This window comes from Parambassis ranga, chromosome 19, assembly GCF_900634625.1.
Source record: "Parambassis ranga chromosome 19, fParRan2.1, whole genome shotgun sequence".
Taxonomy (NCBI): Eukaryota; Metazoa; Chordata; class Actinopteri; family Ambassidae; genus Parambassis; species Parambassis ranga.
The window spans coordinates 10,697,546-10,722,332 of NC_041039.1; the positions used below are offsets into that span (position 1 = coordinate 10,697,546).

The window sequence follows — 24,787 nt, forward strand, 5'->3', positions numbered from 1 at the left end:
AATAGCATTACCACCACATTCGAGTCTACAGATTCATTGAATGGGTTAAAAAAAAACAAGCCTTTCTGCCTTGAGGAGTGATATTATAATCTCTGGGTGTAGAGCTGTTATCATATCATTTAAACAGGTTACATTAAAAAAGTCAGCGTCAAATTCAACCTCTAAAGCTCTTGGGGGGAAAAAAGTATGAAGCCCAGATCCTTTTTTACTTTTTTATTGCTTAAACTGCCATCTGGAACAATCTATACCAAAAGGATAAACATCTTTGCACATACAGGAGGTCAAACTTAATACAGGGTAGAATAGAAAAAGAATGGTCCTCTGATGGCCTGCAGCTCTCAGCACTGCAGGCCTAACAAACTCACTGAAGGTCGGGCTAGCAGGAGTGACTTGACTACTACTGTAAGCCCAGGTTAGGTAAGCTAAGGCAAACCGGGACAATTGCAGTGTGGCTAAAAACTTTTTTTTTTTGGACTAAAACCAATGACAATGATGATGCATTTATTTACATGAAAACAGATGAAACCCTCACCCCTAACGGAGTCATTTTCTTGTGGATCAGGATAAACAGGACGTGTAACCACATCCACAAGGGTAACCTGAGGGTTAGGGGGAACAGATGATCAGTTTAACATACATACTCGTATCCATTAACAAAATGTCTTCTCACCAACCTAACTACCCTGCAATCGGCACCAAAATCAAACATACAAACATCCCAATTCTAAGGGCATACAAGTGCTCTGAATGAGACAAAACAAACATGACTGATTATAGGTCATTTCTGGTAACAGACAGTGAGGCAGGAATGAAGAAACCTATAATCCAGAAGTTGTGATTTGGTTAAGATCATTTAAAAAAAAGGAACATTTTATGCCATCTAAATAGTCATGAAGCAGTTAAGCTAGGAGTAACAAACCAAATATTTGACAAAGTTTCTGCATCTGCAGGTTGTTTTTTTTAATACATGAATTCCATTCATACCAGATCACTGGATGCCTAAAACATCATGCCAAGTAAGCATAGAGAACAGGTCACAAGCTACTCTGATGAAAAGACAGCCACCTTTTTCAAATAGGCATTTAGCAATGACACTAAGTTTGAAATAAATATCTGCGCACTCTGCCGGTCAGCTCACCTGCATGGAGCTTTGAAACATAAATACTTCAGATATCCTGAAAGTCTATCTTGTTTGTTTCACTTCAATAAGCCTGCAATTACCCTTTGATGCATTTTTAAAATCCATGACATTTTACACAATACAATTACATACTGTTTTGTCAGTTGACAAGAAGAAGCTTTTATTTACTTTGTGGCACTGGACACCTAAAATAGAATTTATGGAAAAATAAGTGTTTACAAAAGACAGATAAACAGATTTTTTTTAAGATCACCATCACTCCAAACCATAAGTTTATCATTTAGTCAATGATAATAATAGAACTATGATAATTTTAACTATACTATGATAACATTTTGATTACAAACCATAGCAGAAGAGTGACCAAGTTATTTGGTATACTAATAAACTGAATACTGAAATACACTTAATACTCTTTTTTTCCTTTCCTTTCGTTTTATTTTTTTATTTTTTCCCCTCAGAGTGGTCAAGGCAGTTCTTGAATAGTTGTTCTATCAATTAAGAGGGTAGTAAGGGTAGGAACTACTTCTGTAGGACCTCCGGAGACCGAACACACACTGCATTTCCATGGCTATGCAATCTTTGCGTTGTAACAATAATCAACATTTGGCACTAGCCTGGTAGCTGCACAATAAAAATCTTAAGTTGTACAAGCCCTCTCAAACTAAGCAAAACAGACACATCATTATCTCACCATACCAATCAACCAAAAAATGACAAATGGAGCATCGTGTTACAGCTGAAACCAGTTTGATGCAATCGTACTCTTCCTGCCTTCTACAGTTTCTGCTCTACTGTGTTTATCTAATCAAGTTAACTGAGGCCAAAAAAGAAACTCAAACAGGGAGTAAGCAGTTTTCTCTTCACTTCAATCTAAAACATAAATCTGTAACAAAGTCACTGAAAGCGCCAAGTAAAGTCTGATTGTCTGTCTCATCAGTCTGAGACCCTTAAGTCTTTCTCCTGCTTTGTGTTTAAGTGTAAAATTAAAAGCATAACCAGTTAATACATATATATAACATAAGTAACATGATGAAACTGTGCCTACAAGGTAGCGTACAGCAGCTGGTACAAGCGCTGGTGAATGGCTAAAAGTCACTTCTGCGTGACAGGTGGTATCAACAAATGATCGGTGTGTGTGTAAATTAAAGAGGGGAAGGAAAAAACAGCGAACAAAAACAAGAAGAAAGTGACAAAAAGCAAATTGCATTAGTGGACCCTGGGTCTGAAAGAAGAGAGGAAGGTGAAGGGTATAAGGAGAGGAGAGGGAAAGATGCTCCCTCAGACAGACAGCGAAACAAAGCTGTTGTACTGTTGGATGTTACGTTTGAGTATGTCTGAGCAGGGACCCAGGACACGTTCAAAGCGGGGCCGGTCAAGCTTGACGCACTTCAGTGGGCCGCGGGCGACCACGGTGGCAGCACGGGGGCGGTTCATCAGCAAAGCAATCTCACCTGTAAAACAGAGAGACAGGTTAAGTTTCAAATTACAAAATATATAAACATAATGCCAGAAAGTTATCATATATACTTATTCCATAATCTGATAAAATGTCTCATATTGCTTGATCAAGGACATTTGCAACATGCTTAAATGAACAGAGTTTGTGTAATTATTTTCACTGCCAGATGGGGGAGACAAAAGTTCAGCACTGTGATGATAGTCATAAAAAAATTCTCCCTTGAAATAAAAGACTGTAATATAATTTATGTCTTACCAAAGTAGTCTGATGGTCCTAATCTCCCTACTTCCACAAACTCCTCATTCTCTGAGCGACGCTGCAACACAGCTGCAGAACCCTGAAAACACACAGACACAATGAGTGTAAGCACATTTAATAGAAGTACATGCAATATTTAGCTGAATGAATTACACTAAAAAAAATCCTTAAAGATGAGACCATAAAAAAGCCCAAAGTCCAAAGATGTCCAGTAGACAATAAAAAGAATGAAGTTGAATTCATTAGGGTTTTGTCAGAGGACTGAAAATTGTACTATTTGTAATATCTGAAAATGAAAAAACGATTTCACCTGTAGGCACATGTAGTGGTGAAGCAATTTCTTTTTTCACACAAGAGGGCATTTATGGATAATACCAGTAACTTTAAATATCTAACAGTGTACACATGCAACATCCAAAAAATTGGTAAATAGAAACAAGGTGTTTACATTTCTCTTCTACCTTTGTAACAAATCTAACCTTTACAAAGGTGCGTGTGTATGCAAAGAAGTTTTTAAAGTGAATACCTCTAAGATAATGAAGAATTCATCTCCAGGCTCTCCCTGCACAACAATCTTTTGTCCGTCCTCAAACTGAACAGGCTCCAAGGCATCAGCGACTGTCAGACGCTCCCACTTATCAAGAGACTCTGAGGAAGAAAAACACAGGAAAGTTTTTTTTTTTTGCTGAGATGACAGGACCTCTTTTGAAGAGTTGAACCTGTTTCATTGGTATTTTTACAGGCCGTTTTCAGGTTATTTTAATCTTAGAAATGAGCACAAATAGTGTTCTTTACTTTTAGATTTTGAGATAAGGTTAATTAAATCTCACCTAAAATGGACACTTTCCTGAGAAACTCCTCATACATCTTCCTCTTTCTCAAAGTGCTTCCCTAAAGTAAAAGAACAAGAAACATGAACACACCAAAAACATTTTGCTAACAAGCCTAAAAAACATGTTATTATGCAGTTACAATGTCTCCTCACCATAAGTATTCTCCTGTAGCTGTCTCTGTCAATACCCCACAGTTTAACATTGGTCTTGGCTCTGACTGTAGCCGCCCTTGGGGTACCATAGATCAGTGCCAGCTCTCCAAAGCTGCCTCCCTCTCCAATGCTGGTCACCCATTCATTGTTCACATACACCTGTCAGATTAGCATGATAGATACCAATGTATTGTTTAGTAAACATAGGAAAGATGTCAAAACTCATAATGAGAATCAGATACTCACGTCCATCTCCCCTTGGTCAATAACATAGAAATTGTCACCTTCATCACCTGGGGGGAGGCGACAACACTGTTAGCATCATAGAAAGACGAGCTGTGGGTTTAGATTTACGTTTGTGATTAATGTCGAAACACTGAAGGGATCCTACCCTGCAGAATAACCGTTTCCCCGGCAATGTAGGTGACTGGAAACATTGCATCAAATATGTCACTAGAAAAAAAAAATTAGTCAGTTGAAGCCAGTTTGCCTAACAACCAGATGTCATACACAACCCTTATAAACAAACACATACCTCCTCTCATTGTCATCCAGGTGTGAGAAGAGCACATTCTTTTCAATAGCTTTGGCCAAGGCAGCCATTGTTTTGTAGTCTTTTGGAATGACCTGTAAAACAATGAAAAGTGTTAGAGTATGTTCAGTTGTGTGTTTTCATTACATCAGTGAACAGGTGTCTGCGTTTACCTTTCTGACATATGAGGCGGCATCCTCCTCTGTGTAAACCTCTGCGCTGAAGGCTCCTCTCCGCCGGCGACCCTTTACCACTGGGTTCATGGGAGGAGACACCTCCTCATCACGTGAGTCTGAACGAGAACTGCTGGCCTTCTGCTGGTTCTGAATCTGCTTGGCCTCTTCCTATAAAAGATGGAGAGTTAATAACAGAAAGGAGCACTGTAATCCCACCAAATTTTGAAAATGGGGGAAAGTTATGGGAAATAATAGAAAATAGAAACTTTTTTTTAATCTTCAGGTTTGTGTCAAACTACAAACAAACATTGTTTGAGAGGAAGTTAATAAGCTGTAAAATCCTTTACAGTCTACTACAGAACTAAGTAGAATGAGTTGAGTTGAGGTAAATTGAGATCAGGTGACTGGCCGGTTATTTTTTAATGCATTTTGGTTAAAGCCTTTTTTTGGTTAGCCATAAAACCACTAATAAAATTCTATTGTGCCACTTCCATTTGCCCTATTATGTACACAGACCACACTTCCCCCCTTTCTATCATTCTGACAGAGACTTAATTTTTCCTCACTAAGAACTTTGTTCCTGGACTACATCTTGACTTTCTGATCATGAAGACATGAAAAAAGCCTACTTCCTGGGGAAAACAGTTGTGCAATGCAGTCACAAAGTTGTTTTACTTCATGAGGCAAATAATTTCCATCTAACAAATAAACACTCACATTTTACTTTGCAAACCAGCATTGATATTTCTAAAAGTCAATTTGTTATTTCTTGTTTTTCCAAACAACTACATCTCAATTTAAGTGGCAACTGCCATCTCTTCATCACTTTTCTGCATGAACTAATATTGAATTGAAACATTTAAAACCAAAATGCTCAATTATGCACTTTTACAATTAGAGCAGCATAAGTTAAAATAGTTATTTATCACACATTTGAACACATATGCACACGATACAGCCACAGAATAAAAAAGGTATGTAGTTAATTTAATCTTTCTGACTCTAGATACCAAGAAGACAAAGGTTTTAGCAAACAAACTGTAAACAACATTATTATTGTTTTTTGCAGAGACTAAATTTATCTGATTATATATTATAGGTCTGAACATGTAGTGTCCACTTGAAAACTCCAAAATGTCACTGAAAGCATGCACATGTAATAAAAAAGCAAAGTCAGGTAGTGTTTTGTTCACTTTTGCTAATTGGTTGAGAAAATTATTTATCTATATAATACAATGTGTTATTTAACTTACAAAATGATTTGGTTGACAGAGAAAATTTCATGTGATCAAATGTAAATAAATTCAGTTTACGGTTGCAATTTATAGCTTATGGAACAGTAATTTCCTGAGTATATCATGCTCAGCCTTTACTGCATGTTGTTTTCTGTCCACTGACCGAATATACGAATAAACTAAAATGAACAAACACACAAACAAACCTTCTCCAGCCTCTCGAAGTACTCCCTGAGGAAGGCCATTGGCCTGTCTGGCCTGGAGGTGCACAGCTGAACAATGCAGTCCTTCAACAGCTGTTGAATGTTGTGTTTCTGCACATACTGCTCACACTCCCTCAGGCTTCGCTCCTCCTCGCTGCTCGTACTTCCAGATGCCATGACGACAACTGCAACCCTGCTCTCTGACCTCTAACCTTTGAGCTGCAAAAGGAAGGGAAACGTGATGTCAGATTGTCAGTGTTCAATGTGGATTCACAGGGTTAATGAAGAGTGTGGCAGAGATAAAGTGTCTGTGGGTTTGGATGAGAAATGGACACAGAGAAAATGTAAGAATGTGAGAAAAATAGAACCGGAGTGAGAAGGCACAGAGAGATGGGGTGTTGTTTTGTCACTATGGACCCTTGAGTGAAAACTGGTCATATGATGGGATCACACATATGTGACTACAGACAACAACTCAGACCAGCACACTGTCTATACTGAGCTTATTTACACAAAACAGTTAAGATTTTTACCAGACTGAATGAAGCCCTTTGTCACAACAGACAGTAATTGGCTATGGCTGAAACATTGCCATAAAGGGTAGCAAAAATATAGACGAATGGTCAAATATAGGCTTTAAAATATACTTCTGTAAAACAGACCTCAGTACTGCTGCTGAGAAAAACAGACGAGCCTAGATTATCTGACAGAGCCTGTAATACAAGTTCAGATAGGTCAGAGCAGTGGTCTAAACCCCTTCTGTAAACAATTTATAGAAATTATGAGTGAACAACCAGCATTCCTGTTTATCAAAGTGCAATCTATTCTGTGCCTGCAAGTGTATCGTGCATGTGCATCAGTATAATAGGATTCAGATATTTTCTAATCTGACAAGGCCCAGGGGAGATTACTAGACATGTTATCAAAGATGAGGCTGGCACAACTAACTACACTCGTGGTGGAAACTTGGCAGGCTTGCTTTAATCTAAACCTACCACAGGAATAACTAAGTGGTAAATGATACTGTTTTCAGACCAGCTGGTATAAATTAAGAGCTGCAGGCAGCGTCTAGCAGCAGGGCTCTTCTATATTATGTAATATGCCAGTCTTATTTAACTTAAGATGTCTTTAGGTGGCTAAATATATAATTAGCATGTTAATTCTATTTCAGTCACTATGCTGCAGCATCATCTCTGCTGCCTTTTCAGGACGAATGTCAATTAAATTAGAGAAATCCAAGCGATGCACAATGACCTTGCTGAATAGGAGACAAAACCGTATACTGAAAGATTGAAGATAATAACAAGTTTAATGTTCTACAAAGTGGAGAAATCCTATCGTCTTTGGAAGCAGAAAGAAGCGAATGCCCTGTCAGTAACGCCGTCTAGGTCAGGAAGGCTTCACGAGAAGGCTGACGGCTGCAGTCAAGTAAGCGAGCAGATTAATGGTATAACACGAACTACCCAAAATTCTCACACCCGCTAAAAATCACCTCGAGTTAATAAGAAATGTTTTATGCATTTTCTTAACTATCTTAGGCCTGCCTTATATCAAATACTGTGTATGGTTTGATGCCTAGCTGGCTAGCTACGTGCAAAGGCAAAGCTCTCCTCCAATGACGCCATCTTGAGTTCTATCATAAACAAACGAGAGACGGAGGAAACAAATTTCACCTATACAGAGGTCATATGTCTCGTGAAACGAATAAACACAAATACTCACAACAAATTGTAAATTCCTGCCGAGCCTTTCGAAAGTGACTCGGGGTAAATGATATTTCTCAAAGCGCACCGTTACCAGATCCTCCTCCTCGCTTCGATTTTTTCCCAAGCCCTGGACCGCTGCCCCACCGGATACGGCCGAGAACCAATCAACAGCCGTCACTGACGTCAATTCTCTTCGTTCTGACATGTGAGCCCGTAACCCTTGGCAACCTTAAAGGGGACAACACGGAAATCGTGACGTCAAGGAAATAGTTAAGAAATGAAAAAAATCGATTCATATCTGATACAAAAATAAGAAAAGGCTAACAGGAAACTCTGCGGTTTCATTAGTTAGAACATTCTGATGTGCACCAGAAATTGTGCTGCTAAGTTGTTTTAACTGGGCTACTTAACATTTTACACAGAGTAATAGTGAAAGTTCTATGTTTAACCTATTGCTTAATACAGAGAGTATTGAAAACAAACCTCATCAGAATAAACATGAATTATTGGATTGCTAGTGGTGCATTAATGTAAAAACGATGTTCTAATGAACGAAATACAGCTACTCTTATGTTTTTATAGTAATGTATGTAATAAAAAAATGCAAATATCTACGTAAGTACTGTGTTAGAATTGCACTATTTATGCAATTTCTTGAAACTAAATAATATTGTTATTGAACAACGACAACAACAACAAACCTTATTCAAATACTGCCAAAAACTGTTCCCTCAAGGCTGTGTATATGTTTCTGCGTTTCATCCAATGAAATGATCAAAACAATTCCTCGTGACAAGACTGAAAGTACAATTGGCCAATCAACATTTTCTTTCCTTTATAGGTGGTTCTTATTTGATTGATAATTATTTTGTCAAATCAGACACAGGCTTTAAAATGTTTGACCAATTGAAAAGACCAAGAGGAGGACCTGGCACGGTACCGTTATCCAATAGAATTGCACCTCAGGGTGACGCATCCTCCCATCAGCTGTTTTTGTTTTGCTGTATGAAAATTGGAAGTTAATAACATAATAATAATAACAGTGGGGACTGATTAAAGTGAAACAGCGCATCAACGAGGTGTTATCGTTGATCTTCTATCCTGTTCAGGTTTGTGATAGCACACTCGTTGTGTGATGTGTGGCATCTGAGAGAGACTGCCCGGACATTCCTCTCCCTGAAGAGTGTGAGCGTGGCGCTTGGAATCGGGGAGCAGAGGAGGGGAAGCGGGTTCCGGCGGGGATCGACCCGATCCCAAGGCCTCCGACCTCGGCCTGCGAGAGGAGCGGGAATTCGACGGCTCGGATGGAGTCCCAGGACGTACCACCGGACGGCCCCGGCGTGCACCGAGGCTTTATCTGTGCTTCGTTTAACCAGGACACCACGTAAGCGACCTGCGGGCCGGGCCCAGCGTGAACTCAATCTCCTTGATGCACCTGACTGTTGCATAATTATTTTCAGCGGCATTTACATACTCTTACTTGTGTTGTCTAGTTTTTACTAAAAGCGCTTAGGACTAGGGAGTTGTTTGAGTGCGTGCAAAATGAAACTACAGGCTTCCATAAACTTCTAGATTAGTCACCACAATCTGAAAGTTAAGTAGGCCACTGTGTTAATCTTCAAGGCCTGTTGCCCATTAAACTAGTCCGTTAGTAAGCAAACTTATTACTGCTGACGCAAAGTTTAATACAACACTAAGTTCATGACACCACACAAAATTACACGTTCATAATTAATATGTAACAACAAATGTTGTCTCTCCTCATTTCTTAGGGAGTATCAGAGTGTAGCTAATGAATTAGCAGACAAATCCAGCAGACTTCTTCAGTTACAGGTGTGCCTATCTCCCTTGGCTCTGACTGTAAAACTAAGCAGGTGGCCAAACAGTCAACCTGGCCGTCTTATCTCAGTGCCATCATGTTCTTTTCATCTCCAGTCATGGTAAAGGGAAGCTTTCCTGGTGGAAGTAACAGTTTTTAGTGAAGTCTGTGTTGCTAAAACAAGATACGAAATCATAAAGAAAAATCATGGAGTGCTGCACATAAGGTGGATCCAAATTGTGTGAAGTGGCCTCATCTGGTATAGTTGATAACCATAGTAGGCCTACACTAAAGAAGTCACAATAAGGCATTCAATTTTATACATCATAAAAATCACTCTTAGGCAAAATTGTAATTACAATGTTGTTTAAACGTTTGTGTGTGTGTTATTGTATAGCTCTCTGTCAGTGGGTACCAAGACTGGCTACCGGCTCTTCTCAGTCACAGCTGTGGACAAATTGGACTGCATCCACGAGGGAGGTATGAACTGTTTACACAGTCACAAAATATTTGTGTTTTTGCTTATTATTAAAAATCCAGTCATGCTCACATCGTTGTGACTCATCTGTATTCCCTCCCTGAGATGACACGAGGGAGGCAGATGTCTAAAGCGTATTATTTGAGCTGTGGTCAGGTTCACCTCGGTCAGATGACAGCTCAGGCATGGTATTTGCTCTGCTACTTACAAACACAGAAGAGCACCCTGTTGTGTTTTTCTAATCCTCCAAAGCAGCACTGAAAGAGGAAGTTAGGTGTCAGTTTGATGACATTTATACAAACTGAGAGAGTTTCTCCATATGTGTAAACAATCTAGACTGGCAGCAACAAAGATAGCAGTAAAGTTGTGCCAGTTGTAAGCCAAGTACATGAAACTATATAAGAATTAATAATATGAGAAGATATATTGTTTATATGCAATCTGTCTTTCTCCCAGTGGAATGTCCGGATGTCTATATAGTGGAGAGACTGTTCTCCAGCAGTCTGGTAGTCGTGGTCAGCCTGTCAATGCCTCGGCGAATGAATGTCTACCATTTTAAGAAAGGTACAGAGATTTGTAACTACAGCTACTCCAACAACATCCTCTCTGTCAGGCTCAACAGGCAGGTAAGTACAGGAAAGAGGAGACCTTTGCACAATTCTTTGGATTTGGTTTTAATTATGTCATTGTGCTCATGTTTCTGTTGGTTGCTGTCACTTTCCATGTCAGCGGCTTGTGGTGTGTCTGGAAGAGTCCATCTACATCCACAATATCAAAGACATGAAACTTCTCAAGACCCTGCTTAACACACCCACCAACCCCTCAGGTACTCAAGATATCATACAGACATTTTATACGAGGACAAGCCAAAGTATCAGAAAAGGATCACATGTGAACATTGTATCCACTGTTATGTTAACAAAATATAACTATGACTGCTTTGTTGGGGAGTGCTTGTGTGAACAGAGACACATCGAAACTCTCCTCTGTACTCCCATTACAGGTCTCTGTGCGCTGTCTGTCAACCACAGTAACTCCTACTTGGCATACCCTGGTAGTGCCACCATTGGAGAAATCACAGTCTACGATGCCAACAACCTGGTGAGGCTACATTAAACCCAAAAGCGCAGCTGTTTTAATGTGAAGGTGAAGAGCAGTACAGAGTTGGTGCCAATGTCATTAAAAACCGCTTGTTGTCCCCATTTAGAGCACTGTGACCCTGATCCAGGCCCACGACAGCCCTCTGGCAGCCCTCACCTTCAACGCCTCTGGTACAAAATTGGCCAGTGCATCAGAGAAGGTGTTGACTTGATTTCCTTTTCATTACTCCTGCAAATTTTGAGCCTTTCTGACCACATTCTGCTCTACAGGGTACCGTTATCAGAGTCTTCAGCATTCCTGAAGGACAGAAGCTCTTTGAATTCCGTCGAGGGATGAAGAGGTTAGTGCTCATATTTTCCTGTAGTCCGGTCATAAAGAATTTACAAGTAGACGGGCAGTGTATAAGATGAATCATGGTGTATGACAGAGCTCTAGTGACAACAAGGTTAGTAATTCAAATGACCCTCCTGCTCCACTACAGTCATCCTCAGTAATTTGAGTAGTGTGAGTACAGTAATGGAAACAGTAGACTGAGTCTAATACATAGTATTTTAGTTCTTAGTGTCATAATCTAACTAGGAAGACAGTGTGAGTTGTCTTTTTTGGGTTAGAATCAAGCATATGATTGATAAAATGTTCTGTTTCTTGTCAGATATGTCAGCATCAGCTCACTGTCCTTCAGTGCAGATGCACAGTTCCTCTGCGCTTCCAGCAACACAGAGACAGTTCATATCTTTAAACTGGAGCAACACAGCCCTAGGTAAACATTAGTGTAACTCACTATGCTAACAATACAAAAGCTAATATACAACATACTTTATTTATGTTGCTTCGTTAACTATCAACCATCCTGTTTCCTTTTAGTCGAGATGAGGAGTCACCAACGTGGTCAGCCTATGTGGGCAAAATGTTCACTGCAGCTAGCACCTACTTGCCCTCCCAGGTGTCTGACATGATGCATCAGGACAGAGCCTTTGCCACTGTTCGACTCAACATGTTTGGCTTGAAGAACATCTGTGCCCTGGCTACGTAAGCAAACAACAAGTCAGGGCTTGATTAAATGTGTGTATCTACGAATTAATTATACTTGTGTGTGTTTTTTTCAGGATTCAAAAACTTCCTCGTCTGCTTGTGGCATCGTCAGATGGATATCTTTACATCTATAATGTGGATCCACAGGATGGTGGAGAGTGTGTCCTTGTCCAGAAACACAGGTGTGTATGTGTCCTTTCAGTCCCAAGTATTCTGGAACCTAAAAATATACAAGCAATATTGTTCCAAAAAGTTGTACTACAATTCCCCCAAACTGTAAAAAAAGCAATAGACAAACTGCATATTAGGGGTTACACTGTTGTTAAGTCTCTGTGTGCTCTTTTTTTCTGGAGGCTCTTTGACTTCAGTGAGGAGCAAGTGGAACAGAAAGAAGAGGAAAACCCAGAGGACATCCCCCCTCAACTAGCAAGCCAATCATACGCTGCCACTGTAGCGCTCCCTTCAACCCCACCCTCATCCACCACCCTCATGGGTAAAGATATTTAAGATCGTAATATAGGTAGCTGTAGAGAAATTGTTTAACTGGATGTAAAATTCATACGCACTGGAGTGAAAATCAGTATTTTTTGTTTCTTTTTTTCCAGGCTACTCTGAAGACGGTGGTGCCCAGAAGGGTGAAGTCATCCCTGAGCACGAATTTGCTGAGGGCCCAGTTTGTCTGGACGATGAGAATGAATTTCCTCCAGTCAGCAACCAGAGTAACTGACCAAAAACCCCTTTACAAATCAAGTCAATTTGGGAGGATGGACAAAAATATTCCTGATGTGTTGAGACATCATGGCACCCCCCACCTCCCAGATGTTCTCCTGCTGACCTAGGGTCAAATCTTGCAAGAATATTACTTCCTGGTGTTTCTGTTATCTGTGTCCATCCCACTTTTTCTTAAGAATATAGATTAGAAAACACTAGAACAGGATGGGAGGTCTACTCATCATAAAAGAAACACTGCTCTTTGCTCTTGGCTGAAGAGTCCTACTGTTAACTCACATACAACGCTAATACCAGTGTTAAAACTTTTGAATAACCACCGCACAGCAAAAAAATCCTGACTCACATATTTTGTTTTTGAACAATGTATGTTGTCGACTCGGTATCAACCAAAAGCCTCTTTCAAACATGTGCTCTTTGTTTTTTAATCTGCAGAAGCACTTTACTGTATTCTGTGCAGCCACTTTACTGGATAGACCAACTCAAAATTACAACCAAAACAGTCCAAGTCCAGTCAGCATTGACCTACACAGGCTTTTGACACAGATGGTCTCAAAAATCCACATCCACTAGAGAGACAGGATGTAACAGGTGCAGGAAGCCTAGTCCAGTTTTGCTGTCTCTCTCACTGTTGTGGGAATCTCTCGGAATACGGGGACATGTGTCTAAATGACAGAATGCTGCCAGATTAATGATAACAATGTTACATATACCATGTCTGAAAGGGGCTTATTATGAGCAGACTGACAGTACAAAAATCCTCCCAAGATGGATGGTCAGAACTCACCTGAAATATAATTTTAGCAACCAAGTGCAATGTGACAATTTCCTGATGAGGAAAACCCAAAATCTCCAAAACGTTTGCACTCTAAATAACACTTACAAACTTGGGCATTACCGCCTATCAGGTCTGTTGACTTTTGGAGCTTATCAGTGGGCATTAAATGTGTCATACCTCACGAGCGAGCAGTCATTCGCTCAAGAAGGAAAAGATATTGTGTGATATTCTATTTAAATCGCGATACATGCCGTAAGTATCTTATGACTTGCAGATGCAGCTGTGATCTAATTATGGTAGCAATAGGTGAGGCAAACAACCTGCAGTCACAAACGTAACCTGATAATATATCTTAGGAGTGGGGTCTGTGGGAGGGGCTGCCAGCAGCTGAATATGAAAAGCCTGGTGACAAGCTGTACATGACAAAGTTACAGGTCCTTAAATTTCAGCAACACCCTTTTTATTCACCTGATGCTGAATATGTTAACATGTAAGTCATAGTTCTTTTTACATTGATGTATTTTTTTGTTAAATTTTTAAGTATTACACATCAACACATAAACTTACCATTCATAAATATTTAGGGTTTTTACTGTGTGTATAATGTATATATATATAACATTTCTATATAGTACTGTTGTAATAAGTAACACAGTAATACCATGTGCTTGCCAAAAGATGGCGCTGTTAGGACACACTTAATCTGCATTGAACTGTTTAATACTGGACATCTACACCAGAGACTCATTAAACCTGACAAGTGATTCAACCTCTTCAGTGTGTGGACTTCATTTTTATAACTAGCAGATTTTGTTAATTTAATTGGTAAATTACTGTATTAAGACTTATAAAATATCCTGGAAAATAATTACAATACTCGTGTTTCAGACATTTCTAAAATGATGGATGACAGTGAAACTAATCTATTATTATTGACTGATTAACTTAAAACCATCCACTTCTCTAATAAGGGACCAAAGTTCAGCCACCCGCTCCTCTTGTTTGCTCATCTCCTGCTGCATTTGGACATTGAACCTCTCAAACAACACTTTCTACAAACAAACTACTGAGCACCATCCAAAAGCGACATTTGTCTCCACATTTGTTTGCTTACATATGTGAGCTTTTCTTTCTTTTTCAGCCTTTTGTGTGAGTGTTTGTGTGCGCCTCAGTCCAGTGTGCCACATCTACAAACGGCATGTCCTGGATCACAGCAGGGTGCTGCTGATTCATCTGTGCTGTAATCTGCGGTAGACACTGACTTGTCAGTGGCAATGTCCCATAATAGCTCCTCCCTCCTGCGGGCGATCCTTTCTGCCACTGCCTGGTATTCAGGTGTCCCGACGTCCAGGGGTGTTTCCTCCGCTTCGTCACACTCCAGATCAAATATCAATGGTGGGTCATGGAGCTGCTGCTGTCCTGTTCCACCGCCACATGCCTCTGCTGCACCTGTATAAAAAAAACAGGGATATGTGCATGTATTAATAGTCATTTTACAGTCATCTTACATGTGACTATGAATATGAAGATGAATCTGTGATAATGTAGCCTTTAGAGTTGTATTAAAATATATGTCTACAGACAAACAACACAAGGCCACTAGATTAGTGCCTCCATGTTGCATGGCCTCCAACATAGTGGCAGGACATAACAAGCAGCAAGACAGACACATATTAAAAACAGTTCTGATTGCAGTAATAACATTCACTCTCTGCATGACCTGCATGTGACCAGTACCTGTGATGTAGAAGGCTTTATGTTTAACACTTCGAACTGTCTGCAGGTCACCAAACTTCCCTGCAGCACCACTATTAGGGTGGAAAAGAAACTACAAGGAAAGGATAATCACTAGATATACATACATAAAATAACATTTAACGAAAACTAAAAACTTTTTTACCTCACGACCTGTTTCTTGGTGCAGGAGGATATTTGTAGCATCGATGCCATCAATACGTCTGTCTGAGGGGGGTGTCACCCCTGCCAGAGACAGAACAGTTGGGAAGATGTCCATACCACTACGGAACAGGAGGAAACAGGATTAGAATCCTTCCAACCATACATGACAATGGCATATTGTTAAATTATGTGTACCTGAGTAGGGCTGAGCTGGTGGTGTTTGCAGGGATCCTTCCAGGCCAATAGGCCACTGTTGGCACCCTGTGACCTCCCTCCCAGGTGGTTCGCTTAGCTGAACCCCCACCTTACACACAAAAGGCTCGTCAAAGCAATATGTACAGAAGCTCCAACCACATATTTGACCACCACACCAGCTTTATACCTTTGCTCGTCTGCCATTTCCCTGTGAAAGGTCCAACACTTCCTGCATACTGGCACTTCTGTTCCCAAGGACCATTGTCACCTAAATACAAGTTCTGCATGTAAAGCTTTGTCAGAACATTACACACTAATCTTCTCTTATAGCTGACAATGATCCAGCTGACTAACCAGTAAACCAGATGAGAGTATGGTCTTTGTCTGTGTTATCAGATGTAATCTTCACTGCTCCAACTAGACTGTCCAGCTCGCGCAGACTGGCAGCATACACGCCATCATTCTGTGGGCGGGGAGGTGCTAAGGGGACGTGCATGTGAGCCAGTGCAATGTAGAGCAGATAGGGCTGCCCTTGTTCACTGAAAAGAAAAAAAAAGGTGACAGCCATCAGACAAAACATGAATAATAACAACATATAGATGAGGAAGAGTTGCACTAAAAGTTATGAAGAAGTATCCTCAAATCATTTCTGAGATATCTCATTCTATGCCAAAACATAAACTGCTCCCACTGTGCAGACACATACTGTTTGCAAACATGAACTCACTTCAACTGCACAATTCCATTTGCAATATTGTAAAAAATAGTTTGTTTACATGTACAGTTTAATGTTTACGGTCCCTAATTCATCAATGCATAAGAACACACAGAAACACTGTGGGACTAATAAAAGGCTTTTTATATGGTGCTCATACCAGATCTACGTACTTCATATTCACTAAAATGCTATATTGGCACACGCATGACACATTGATACAGTGACAAAGGAAGGTACTTTTATGTGCTGCCCTATGTAAAGCCCACATCACTGTTTTCGTTCTGTAACACAGCATTAGTCAAAAGTATGCAGAAAGACTGCATACAGTTAAGTCTCCACAGCACATGACTAATGACTGCTGCTCTTGTTCACATGACCTTGTAATATAGCACAAAGGGCCGTTGCTTTTTACACACAGCTGCAAACAGCAGGGTTCACCAACCCCCTCCTGTCCCTACAACACACATGCACACATAAAACAGGCTTTCCGTTCTGTACTACTAACACCAATAAGTGGTAGTAGAACACATCAGCTATGTTGGCACCTGCTGTTAATTTACCTTACCCTCACTCCTCATGTTTCCCCAAATGATCCATAGTACAAGAATGTCCACAGGCAATAATCTCACACTGCACAGATCTCTCCATTGATAACAGCTGCACACTGACAAAAAAAGTATGGGTATAAACAGTGTCAGGCTAAAGGGATACAGCTTTCAGTTCTCAAGTATCACCCCTACACACACTGTCCGGAAAGGCACTATCACACTGCAGAATCTGTTCCATTAGGAATTATCTGAAACAAAATCAAACTAAGTAAAAGTTGCATTGCAACAGCCTGTCAGCATCCTAAACATACCGGTATATTAAATTCAGTAGGTCCTTCCATCCTCTGACCATCTATACTGACACAAACACATATGTCATTCCTTACACTGAGGTGGAAATTTGAATGTGATATAAATGTATTGTACCTTGCATTTTTTATAATACTGAGTGCTGCAGTTTTATATCGATCTGTTAGTGTCCATAGGTCAAGCGGCTGCTCCACAATACTTCTGTTTTCTATCAGAGGAAGTCCCACTTTGGAATAGCAGCCTCCATGTACACTCTTCTTCAATCTAGAGACCAAATAGAGCACAATGTCATAATAAAACATGTGGGCAAGTCTGAAGGAGGGTGTCGAGTGGGTAAAGGGATTTGAATCAAACAGGTGTTGTAGGGAGCGTGGCCTCATCACAAAGCAGTTAATACTATTTGCAATAAATATAATTGTAAAGGTAGCAGAACCTGTCTGTCATTAACGTTTTTCCAAACACAAAACAATATACCAGGTGTCACTTTTTAGTTTTGGATGCACGCTCTTCATTGTCAGTTACAATATGAAGTGCCAACACTGGAATAGCCTGAGTGAACACAGATAGATCACCTGATCACTTGAGGTCCAGATGAGCCACAAGGGAGGCACTGAGGCAGATTATATCCTGGTATGTCAGTACAGCCCATGTCATTACTGTAGGGAATACCTAAGTAGTAGTCAAAACCTGTCCAAGAGACATCAATAGACTGTAAATAAGGAAGAGACACGGTGTAGCAGTGTTTCATCTTGTACTGAGCACTTTAAAACTGGCTGGCTATAAATTATAAAAAAAATGTAATGTTAACAATGCTGAACATGAAATTGCCTGAGCATAAGTTCCAAGTACAGAACAAAATCAGCCAATCTATGGGTTCTTATATGATCAAACTAGGCTGATGTGCAGCTTTGGGTGATGGTGGGAGAGTCGGTGTTGAGTCAGGTGCAAGAGTGTACTCTCAAGAGACACAGCTGGAGGACATTTGTGACCAGTGATCCTGTTTAGTCTCTCCCCTACAGCGAGGCCGATGCCGTCTGAACACTGCAGTGGAAAGATACAGTACTGTGCAACACTTAATCTTTGTCTGTAATGTTCAGTCAGGTTTTCAGCTGGATTATAAATATAAAGCTCACATCTTAGTACCTCTGTTAGTTGGACTGTATGGTCCGTTGTGTCCGAGATGCCATTTCCCGATCATGGCGGTGTAATATCCTGCTCTCTGTAGAAGCTGGGGCAAGGTGACTTCGGACAGAGGCAGACCGGCCACAGAATTCACCGCAAAGTTATGAGTCACCCCATTTCTTAGGCCATAACGTCCTGTCAGGATAGAGGCACGGGAGGGAGAGCAGGTTGAAGCTGGGGAGTGGAAGTCTGTCAATCTGGAAAACAATGTACATGAAGTAATTCACATATAATCTCTGGTAGGTACGTGTCACATCACAGACCAAGTTTCATTCATCAGATTTAGACAGTATGACATAAAAATAGTGCAACAGATAAAAATATTTCTCTGCCTTAGTCCTTGCAGGGCCATCAGGTTGAGGTAAGGTGTGTTGTTTGTCCTCTCTTCAGGCTGGTTAGCATCCAGGTCACCCCAGCCGATATCATCTGCCAGTATGATGATGAAATTGGGTTTCTTACTCAACTTTTCAACCGTGGCTCCATGTTGGGTCACTGTGCGGAACAGCAGGCCACACAGCAGCACCCCAGGTAGAATCAGCAGCTGGGTTAGGCCCTCTGCCATTCTGGACCAATATCTGCAAAGGGTTAAAAAAAAGGAGCAGAGTTCTAGTGAGATAAAGTTCATAACCTGTATGCATAGTAATAAAAATGAGCTGTCTGGTGAACATGACTTCATCACACCTGCAGAACCAGCTCGACTTGTACATGTCTCAAACACACAAAGACAAAACAGAAAAAAACGAACCAAAGGTTTCCTTAAAATGGAAAATCTGATGCTATAGCGTAAGGGTATTAATAATTAAATTATTATTTGTGATAATTAAGCATGTTGACAGAAAACTGTTTATTTTGTTTTGCAGGTGTAATCAGAGAATGTGAGACACACAGACTCTCTGTTTTAAATCAGATTATGGTGGAATGTGGGAACAAAATGTAATTACTGACAGTAAACGTCATCAATATGTATCTGTTGATACCAAAGCCAAGCATCCTTTATAGGCATTATGGGGTTGTACAGAATTTTCATTATTAATGTTTGTGTATATTTTAGTACTGGACTTAAAACGTGTGGTTTAAGGATATCCTTTTCTCTGACCAGCTTTGAACTCTTCTGAAGACTTTTCTTCACATCACCACCCCAAGTTAAAACCGGTTGTGTGAGTGGGTCTTTGTGTGTGTGTGTGTGTGTGTGTGTGTGTGTGTGTGTGTGGGGGGGGGGGGGGGGGGGGGGGTTGTGGGTTTGGGTGGGTGAGGGGCGGATAAAGAACTGGCTGCAACCAGAATCCTTGACCTTTTACTCCACCCTGTTCCTGCTCATGCTTCTAGTTGTATCAGACAGAGTATGGCTACATGTGTGTTGACAGTGTGTGTGTGTGTGTGTGTCTGTAGGAGTGAGCGGTGACAACTGCCGGTAACAATGTGTGCACGAGAGTAGTGGTTCACTAACGCAGCGCGCGAGTCGCGACACGTGTAGGATTCCAACACTCGAGAGAAGGAAGGACATTTTTCCGCGTCAAAGTAACTACTCACAGGTGAGACTGGATCAAACACACGTCATTCATGTAATTAAATGTCTGCTTTAGTTAAAATATTCTACTGTGGGAGGCACGTTTTGAATTGTGCCTCAAATAAGTACTTACAAAGTGCGCCCACGACCAGTTAGCTTACTATAGTATTTCAGAGCCCACTGATGGCACGAGCCGCGCCGCTAGACGGAGATGATTGCGTCAGCCGCACGAGGGCGGACCATTATGGCTGATTCATGTCAACATCAGCACCCCCCTCCCGTGGCAGTTTACACGCAGTGATTTCTACATCAATAAAGCAAAACAAGGGAGAGGTGGTAAAATCTTTTTTTTATCTGTCTCTTAGCAGAAGGAAATCTGCAGTGTTTTGAGAATACATTTAATTTAGGTATTAAAAAATAAATAAATCTGGCTCCTATTACCACAAAGCAGAAATGTTTAAAAATATCACTAAATTATAGAAATAAAATGTTAAAATAGAAATAAATAGACATAACTTTTAGATATCTTCTATCCTCTGTGTTGACATGTCTGTGGATTTTCATTTTTAACAACAATAATCAATAATCTTAATCTAGATATGCCAGAAATCTTTTAATTATCTTATATGTGCTCTTTCTGCAAACGCCTACCAGTTTTTTTTTAAATAAATATGGTTTTGTTATAGTTTTATATATGACTAACTTATACTGCTAATCAATCACTGTATGTGCATAAGCAGTTATATTTGTATAAATAAGAAGTGCATGGTTTGCTCTGGCTTTATGTCCACTTGCTTTGCAGAATAAAGTTCAAATGACAAGAAGCCTTAACAAGTAATTCTGTTCTCTAAAATAGACAGAATGACACAAGTGTATTTTTTTCAGCAAATAGCTTGGAATATAAAAAGTTAGAAGTTAATTAAGGCGGGTTTATACTTAACATACCAGTGCAGCTTATGAAACTAGCTGCCCATTGTGAAATTTGATCAGTGGAAATTACACAACGAGATTCTTACTCAGAAGAATTGAGGTCGGCAGATTGTGAAGGCAAACCTAGGTAGGTGGAAAACAAACAAACAAAAAAAACAAATAAGATGTATTGAGAAGAAACATAATCATTACCCTAACAGGACCCTAACACCCAGGAAAGAGAGCAGATTAGGTCAAAGATGTGTTTTAATGTCTTATGCTTGGAGATAGTATATCATAATTTGCACTGATTTATTCTGTATTAATGATGGCTGGCTGTGCTTCATTAATTCTGTCCATTCTGAAATAAATGTAAAATATACTGAAAAGGACAAAGGAAAAACTGACATGGATTTTGAAAAGTTGTGGAGCCCACAAGACTATTAAATATATTGTACTACTCAGCTGCTGCTGCATCAGCCATTCATGCACAAAATGCTAGAAAGAGCTCATTTTTCAATAGTCTCCCCCAGCTGCATTAATAATTGATTAAACCCAGCCTTTTGCTGAGGGAGGCTGAACTCACTGCCTTTTCCTGCTTACCCTCTTTGGTTGCAGCACAGACAGTGTTTGTACATTAAACAGTTGCTGTTAAGGATGTACAGAGCCAGTTAAAGAAAGAGGGAATATAAAGGAGGGAGTGAGATTCTATTGACAGGACCATACCCTGCTGTAAGTCAGCAGTAACTGTCAACTCATTGGTCTATTTGAAGACTATCGGACCTGAACTGTCTGTGATAGGAACAGCTCAAAACATTTGGACTTCTTCACAGCTGGTGAAACTTGAGGCTAACTCAGGACAGAGGTGTGTGAACCCACTGATGCTGGATGGAGTTTGTTGTTAGTTGAGATGGCTATGAAGTTATATTTTTTTTTATTTGTAGAAAATGCACGGGATTTTGTCACTGCATTTCTTTCTTAATGCAGTTTTCAATTCACATTTTTCAATTAATTGCTGTATATATGCTTCTCTCTGTAGGTCACAGTGATAATGTGTGGAGTTAAAGGACCACGGTTCTTGGGACCTAATGTGTACTCCGAGGCTCCTGATGGAGGCTGGGGATGGGTGATTGCTGGGGCCTTTTTCTTGGTGGAGGTTTTCACCTATGGGACCATAAAGAGCTTTGGTATCTTCCTCAAGGACCTGATGAAAGATTTTGGAGAGAACAATAGCCGGGTCTCCTGGATTGTTTCCATTTGTGTATTCGTCATGACTTTCAATGGTAAATTCAGCAGTTCATACACTATATGTTTGTGTAACTGTACCAATCAAAGGATAATATAATTGCCTGTCATATTGTAACCACCTTTTGTACTATGGTTTTATTCAGCTCCTCTTTCCACTGTGCTGACAAACCGCTTTGGATTCCAAGTTGTTGTTATGACTGGAGGATTACTTATTTCCACGGGTACCATTGCCACCAGCTTTACTAGCTCCATCAATCAAATGTACATCACCTATGGATTAGTTGCAGGTATTCATTTGGTTACGTCACATAACTTATTTATTCTTTGTTTGTAAATAACATTTCCATAATAATGTGTGTGTCTTTATGCAGGCCTGGGCTATTGTCTGACTTTCCTGCCCACTGTGACCCTCCTGTCCCAGTACTTTAACCGTCAGCGGTCTCTGGTTGTAGCTGTGGCTTCTACTGGAGAGGCTTTGTCTATGTTCGCCTTAGCACCAGGTTAGAGCATATAGAGCTACCTCCCATGTATGTGCAGTTAGACATTGGTTACACAAAACACTTTCATGTCATATGTCTTCTTGTATTTCAGCCTTTTCTGCATTAAGGGACCACATCGGCTGGCGACATACCATGGCAGTGATTGGAGCTTTGCAAAGCATCATAATCATCTGTGGTGCGCTCCTGAGGCCAATCATTATCAAACCCAGAAAGAGTCATATGACAGAGAGTGACAGATTGTCTCCAAAAGATTTAGAAAGCCTCATTCCAGAAGAAGACTTTGTGACAAAGCAGAATGAGCTAACTGGAGGTTCTGTGAGCACCAACGCCTCTGGTGTCCAGTCTCTGAAGGACACAGACAGCAGCTGTCCAGAAGAAAATATTTCACTACATAAAGAAATAAGGTTAGAGACAGAACAAACTACACAAAACGGTACAAAAGAGATTAAAGACTGTAAAACTCAGGACAGAAAAACAGAAAAGCAAGTGATAAAAGTTGAAGAAGATGTATCTATAAAGAATTCCAAACTCTTAGACTTCTCCATCCTTAGAGAGTGCAGCTTTGTTTTCTATTCTCTGTTTGGACTGTTTGCAACTCTGGGCTTCTTTGCCCCTCAACTCTACATCATTGATCTGAGCGTGAGTCGAGGTGTTGAACGGGACCGCGCCACCTACATGCTCTCCACCATGGCTGTGGCTGAAATCTTTGGCCGGTTCTCCATCGGGTGGATCCTGACAAGAAAGTACTTTATGAAGAAGAAGCTCCTTGTACTGCTGGCGTGTGTGATTACAATGTCGCTGGATCTGGTGGGATTTACTTTGGTTACGGAATTTTATGGCCTGGCTGTTTGTTGTGCAGTGTATGGATTCTTTATGGGAACACTGGCATGTACTCACATCCCAATGCTGGCTGAGGATGATGTGGTTGGCATAGAGAGGATGTCTTCAGCTGCTGGAGTTTATGTCTTTATTCATAGTTTTGCTGGGCTGGCTGGACCACCACTTGGAGGTAAGAGGGATGCGTTTGATTCCTTGACACAATGTCTAGAATTTAACTTGAGATCAGTGCATCAAACTTGAAGACTAAAATTGCTAGAGACCCCTTTTAATGATTCCTTTTAACCCTCTTTCTACCCTTTCTATAGGAGTGCTGGTGGACATGACTCAGAACTACGGATCAGCCTTCTACTCCTGTGCAGCTGGAATGTCCCTGAGTGCACTGTTCCTGGGGTTGGTCAGACCTGCTAAAAGAGGATTACTCTGTAGGAGAAGGAGTCTGATAAACACCGAAGATGTGCATGAAAGAAAAGAAGCCTGCAAGCAGCAAAGTGAGGAGCAGAGCCTGGACAATAGAACTGACAGTCCAAATGATCGTCCTGAATCAGAAGACACTAACCAGACAGGAGATGTTCAGGAGGTTATACGTTTTGCTTGAGATGATAAATGAGGGTAATTAAGGGGTCAAGCCATACAGGATATGGGTACAAGACTACCACAGTGACATGAGTACAGTGAAGAGAATGGTGCTTAAGATCTGCCTTTGCAGATCAGTGTTCTGACAGCAATCTTAACAACTTTTAGGTCACAATATGTGTGTAGCAATCATGCCTTAATTACCTGAATTACTGCATAGAAACAAAAACAAGAAAATACCACTAAGATTAATGCAAGTTTACATAATCATAGTGGTGCTATAATAGAAAAAATAGTTGACAGAGCTGGAAGGAAAGAACCTGTTCAGAATAAACCACGCAGCAATAACAGAGGTGGCGTTGTTTTAGATATTCCAGAGATTTAACACTCAAACCTCACTTGACTGAACTGGTGATCAATACCTTAATGATAACAAAACTAACTGTGAAACAAATATAGCTACAAGAACAATAAACTCCACACATTCTGTAACACTAGTTATACCTAAAGCTCAGGAGGATGTGATTAAAAGTGTTATTTTTACTTAAACTTGATAGTACACTGTTATGTAATATTGAATATCAGACCCTCTATTTTTGTAATGAAAATGTGTTCAATCACAATAAAGTAACAGTGATTGGAACCACTTCATTTTGTATAATTCTTGCACTCTTGCATTCTTGCGGTTTTTGCACATTTTAACTTAAGTGTTTGTGTTTACAGT

General features: G+C 40.3%; 4 protein-coding genes across 5 annotated transcripts; 2 read left to right on the forward strand and 2 right to left on the reverse strand.

Moving 5' to 3' along the window:
- Positions 1-201: 201 nt before the first annotated feature.
- Positions 202-8,470, reverse strand: prkar1ab (protein kinase, cAMP-dependent, regulatory, type I, alpha (tissue specific extinguisher 1) b). Its single transcript, XM_028430760.1, has 12 exons — positions 8,400-8,470; positions 7,715-7,926; positions 5,996-6,211; positions 4,552-4,722; positions 4,382-4,473; positions 4,238-4,299; positions 4,093-4,139; positions 3,847-4,005; positions 3,692-3,752; positions 3,388-3,509; positions 2,859-2,940; positions 202-2,595 (listed from the first exon to the last, which is right to left on the reverse strand). Exons 3-12 carry the CDS (start codon positions 6,167-6,169, stop codon positions 2,423-2,425), a joined length of 1,143 nt encoding a protein of 380 aa, XP_028286561.1. The 5' UTR covers positions 6,170-6,211; positions 7,715-7,926; positions 8,400-8,470; the 3' UTR covers positions 202-2,422.
- Positions 8,471-8,649: 179 nt separating this feature from the next.
- LOC114451836 (WD repeat domain phosphoinositide-interacting protein 1-like) lies at positions 8,650-13,848 on the forward strand. The gene is made up of 12 exons (XM_028430759.1): positions 8,650-9,082; positions 9,915-9,997; positions 10,452-10,621; positions 10,725-10,821; positions 10,999-11,096; positions 11,203-11,295; positions 11,366-11,436; positions 11,749-11,856; positions 11,961-12,125; positions 12,203-12,310; positions 12,482-12,621; positions 12,734-13,848. The coding sequence occupies exons 1-12, from the start codon at positions 9,003-9,005 to the stop codon at positions 12,853-12,855; spliced, it is 1,335 nt and encodes a 444-aa protein (XP_028286560.1). The 5' UTR covers positions 8,650-9,002; the 3' UTR covers positions 12,856-13,848.
- Positions 13,849-13,935: 87 nt separating this feature from the next.
- Positions 13,936-20,233, reverse strand: arsg (arylsulfatase G). 2 transcript variants are annotated; one of them, XM_028430756.1, is made up of 11 exons: positions 20,127-20,233; positions 18,819-19,061; positions 18,448-18,683; positions 17,877-17,991; positions 17,422-17,568; positions 16,084-16,268; positions 15,917-15,997; positions 15,730-15,838; positions 15,536-15,653; positions 15,373-15,463; positions 13,936-15,084 (listed from the first exon to the last, which is right to left on the reverse strand). In XM_028430756.1, the coding sequence occupies exons 2-11, from the start codon at positions 19,046-19,048 to the stop codon at positions 14,804-14,806; spliced, it is 1,593 nt and encodes a 530-aa protein (XP_028286557.1). In that variant the 5' UTR covers positions 19,049-19,061; positions 20,127-20,233; the 3' UTR covers positions 13,936-14,803. The 2 variants fall into 2 exon arrangements, with proteins under 2 accessions (XP_028286557.1, XP_028286558.1); XM_028430757.1 differs by lacking the exon at positions 15,373-15,463 and having other exon boundaries at positions 14,899-15,084.
- slc16a6a (solute carrier family 16 member 6a) lies at positions 19,795-24,710 on the forward strand. Its single transcript, XM_028430755.1, has 6 exons — positions 19,795-20,018; positions 21,942-22,185; positions 22,294-22,437; positions 22,522-22,650; positions 22,742-23,659; positions 23,796-24,710. Exons 2-6 carry the CDS (start codon positions 21,954-21,956, stop codon positions 24,083-24,085), a joined length of 1,713 nt encoding a protein of 570 aa, XP_028286556.1. The 5' UTR covers positions 19,795-20,018; positions 21,942-21,953; the 3' UTR covers positions 24,086-24,710.
- Positions 24,711-24,787: the final 77 nt, after the last annotated feature.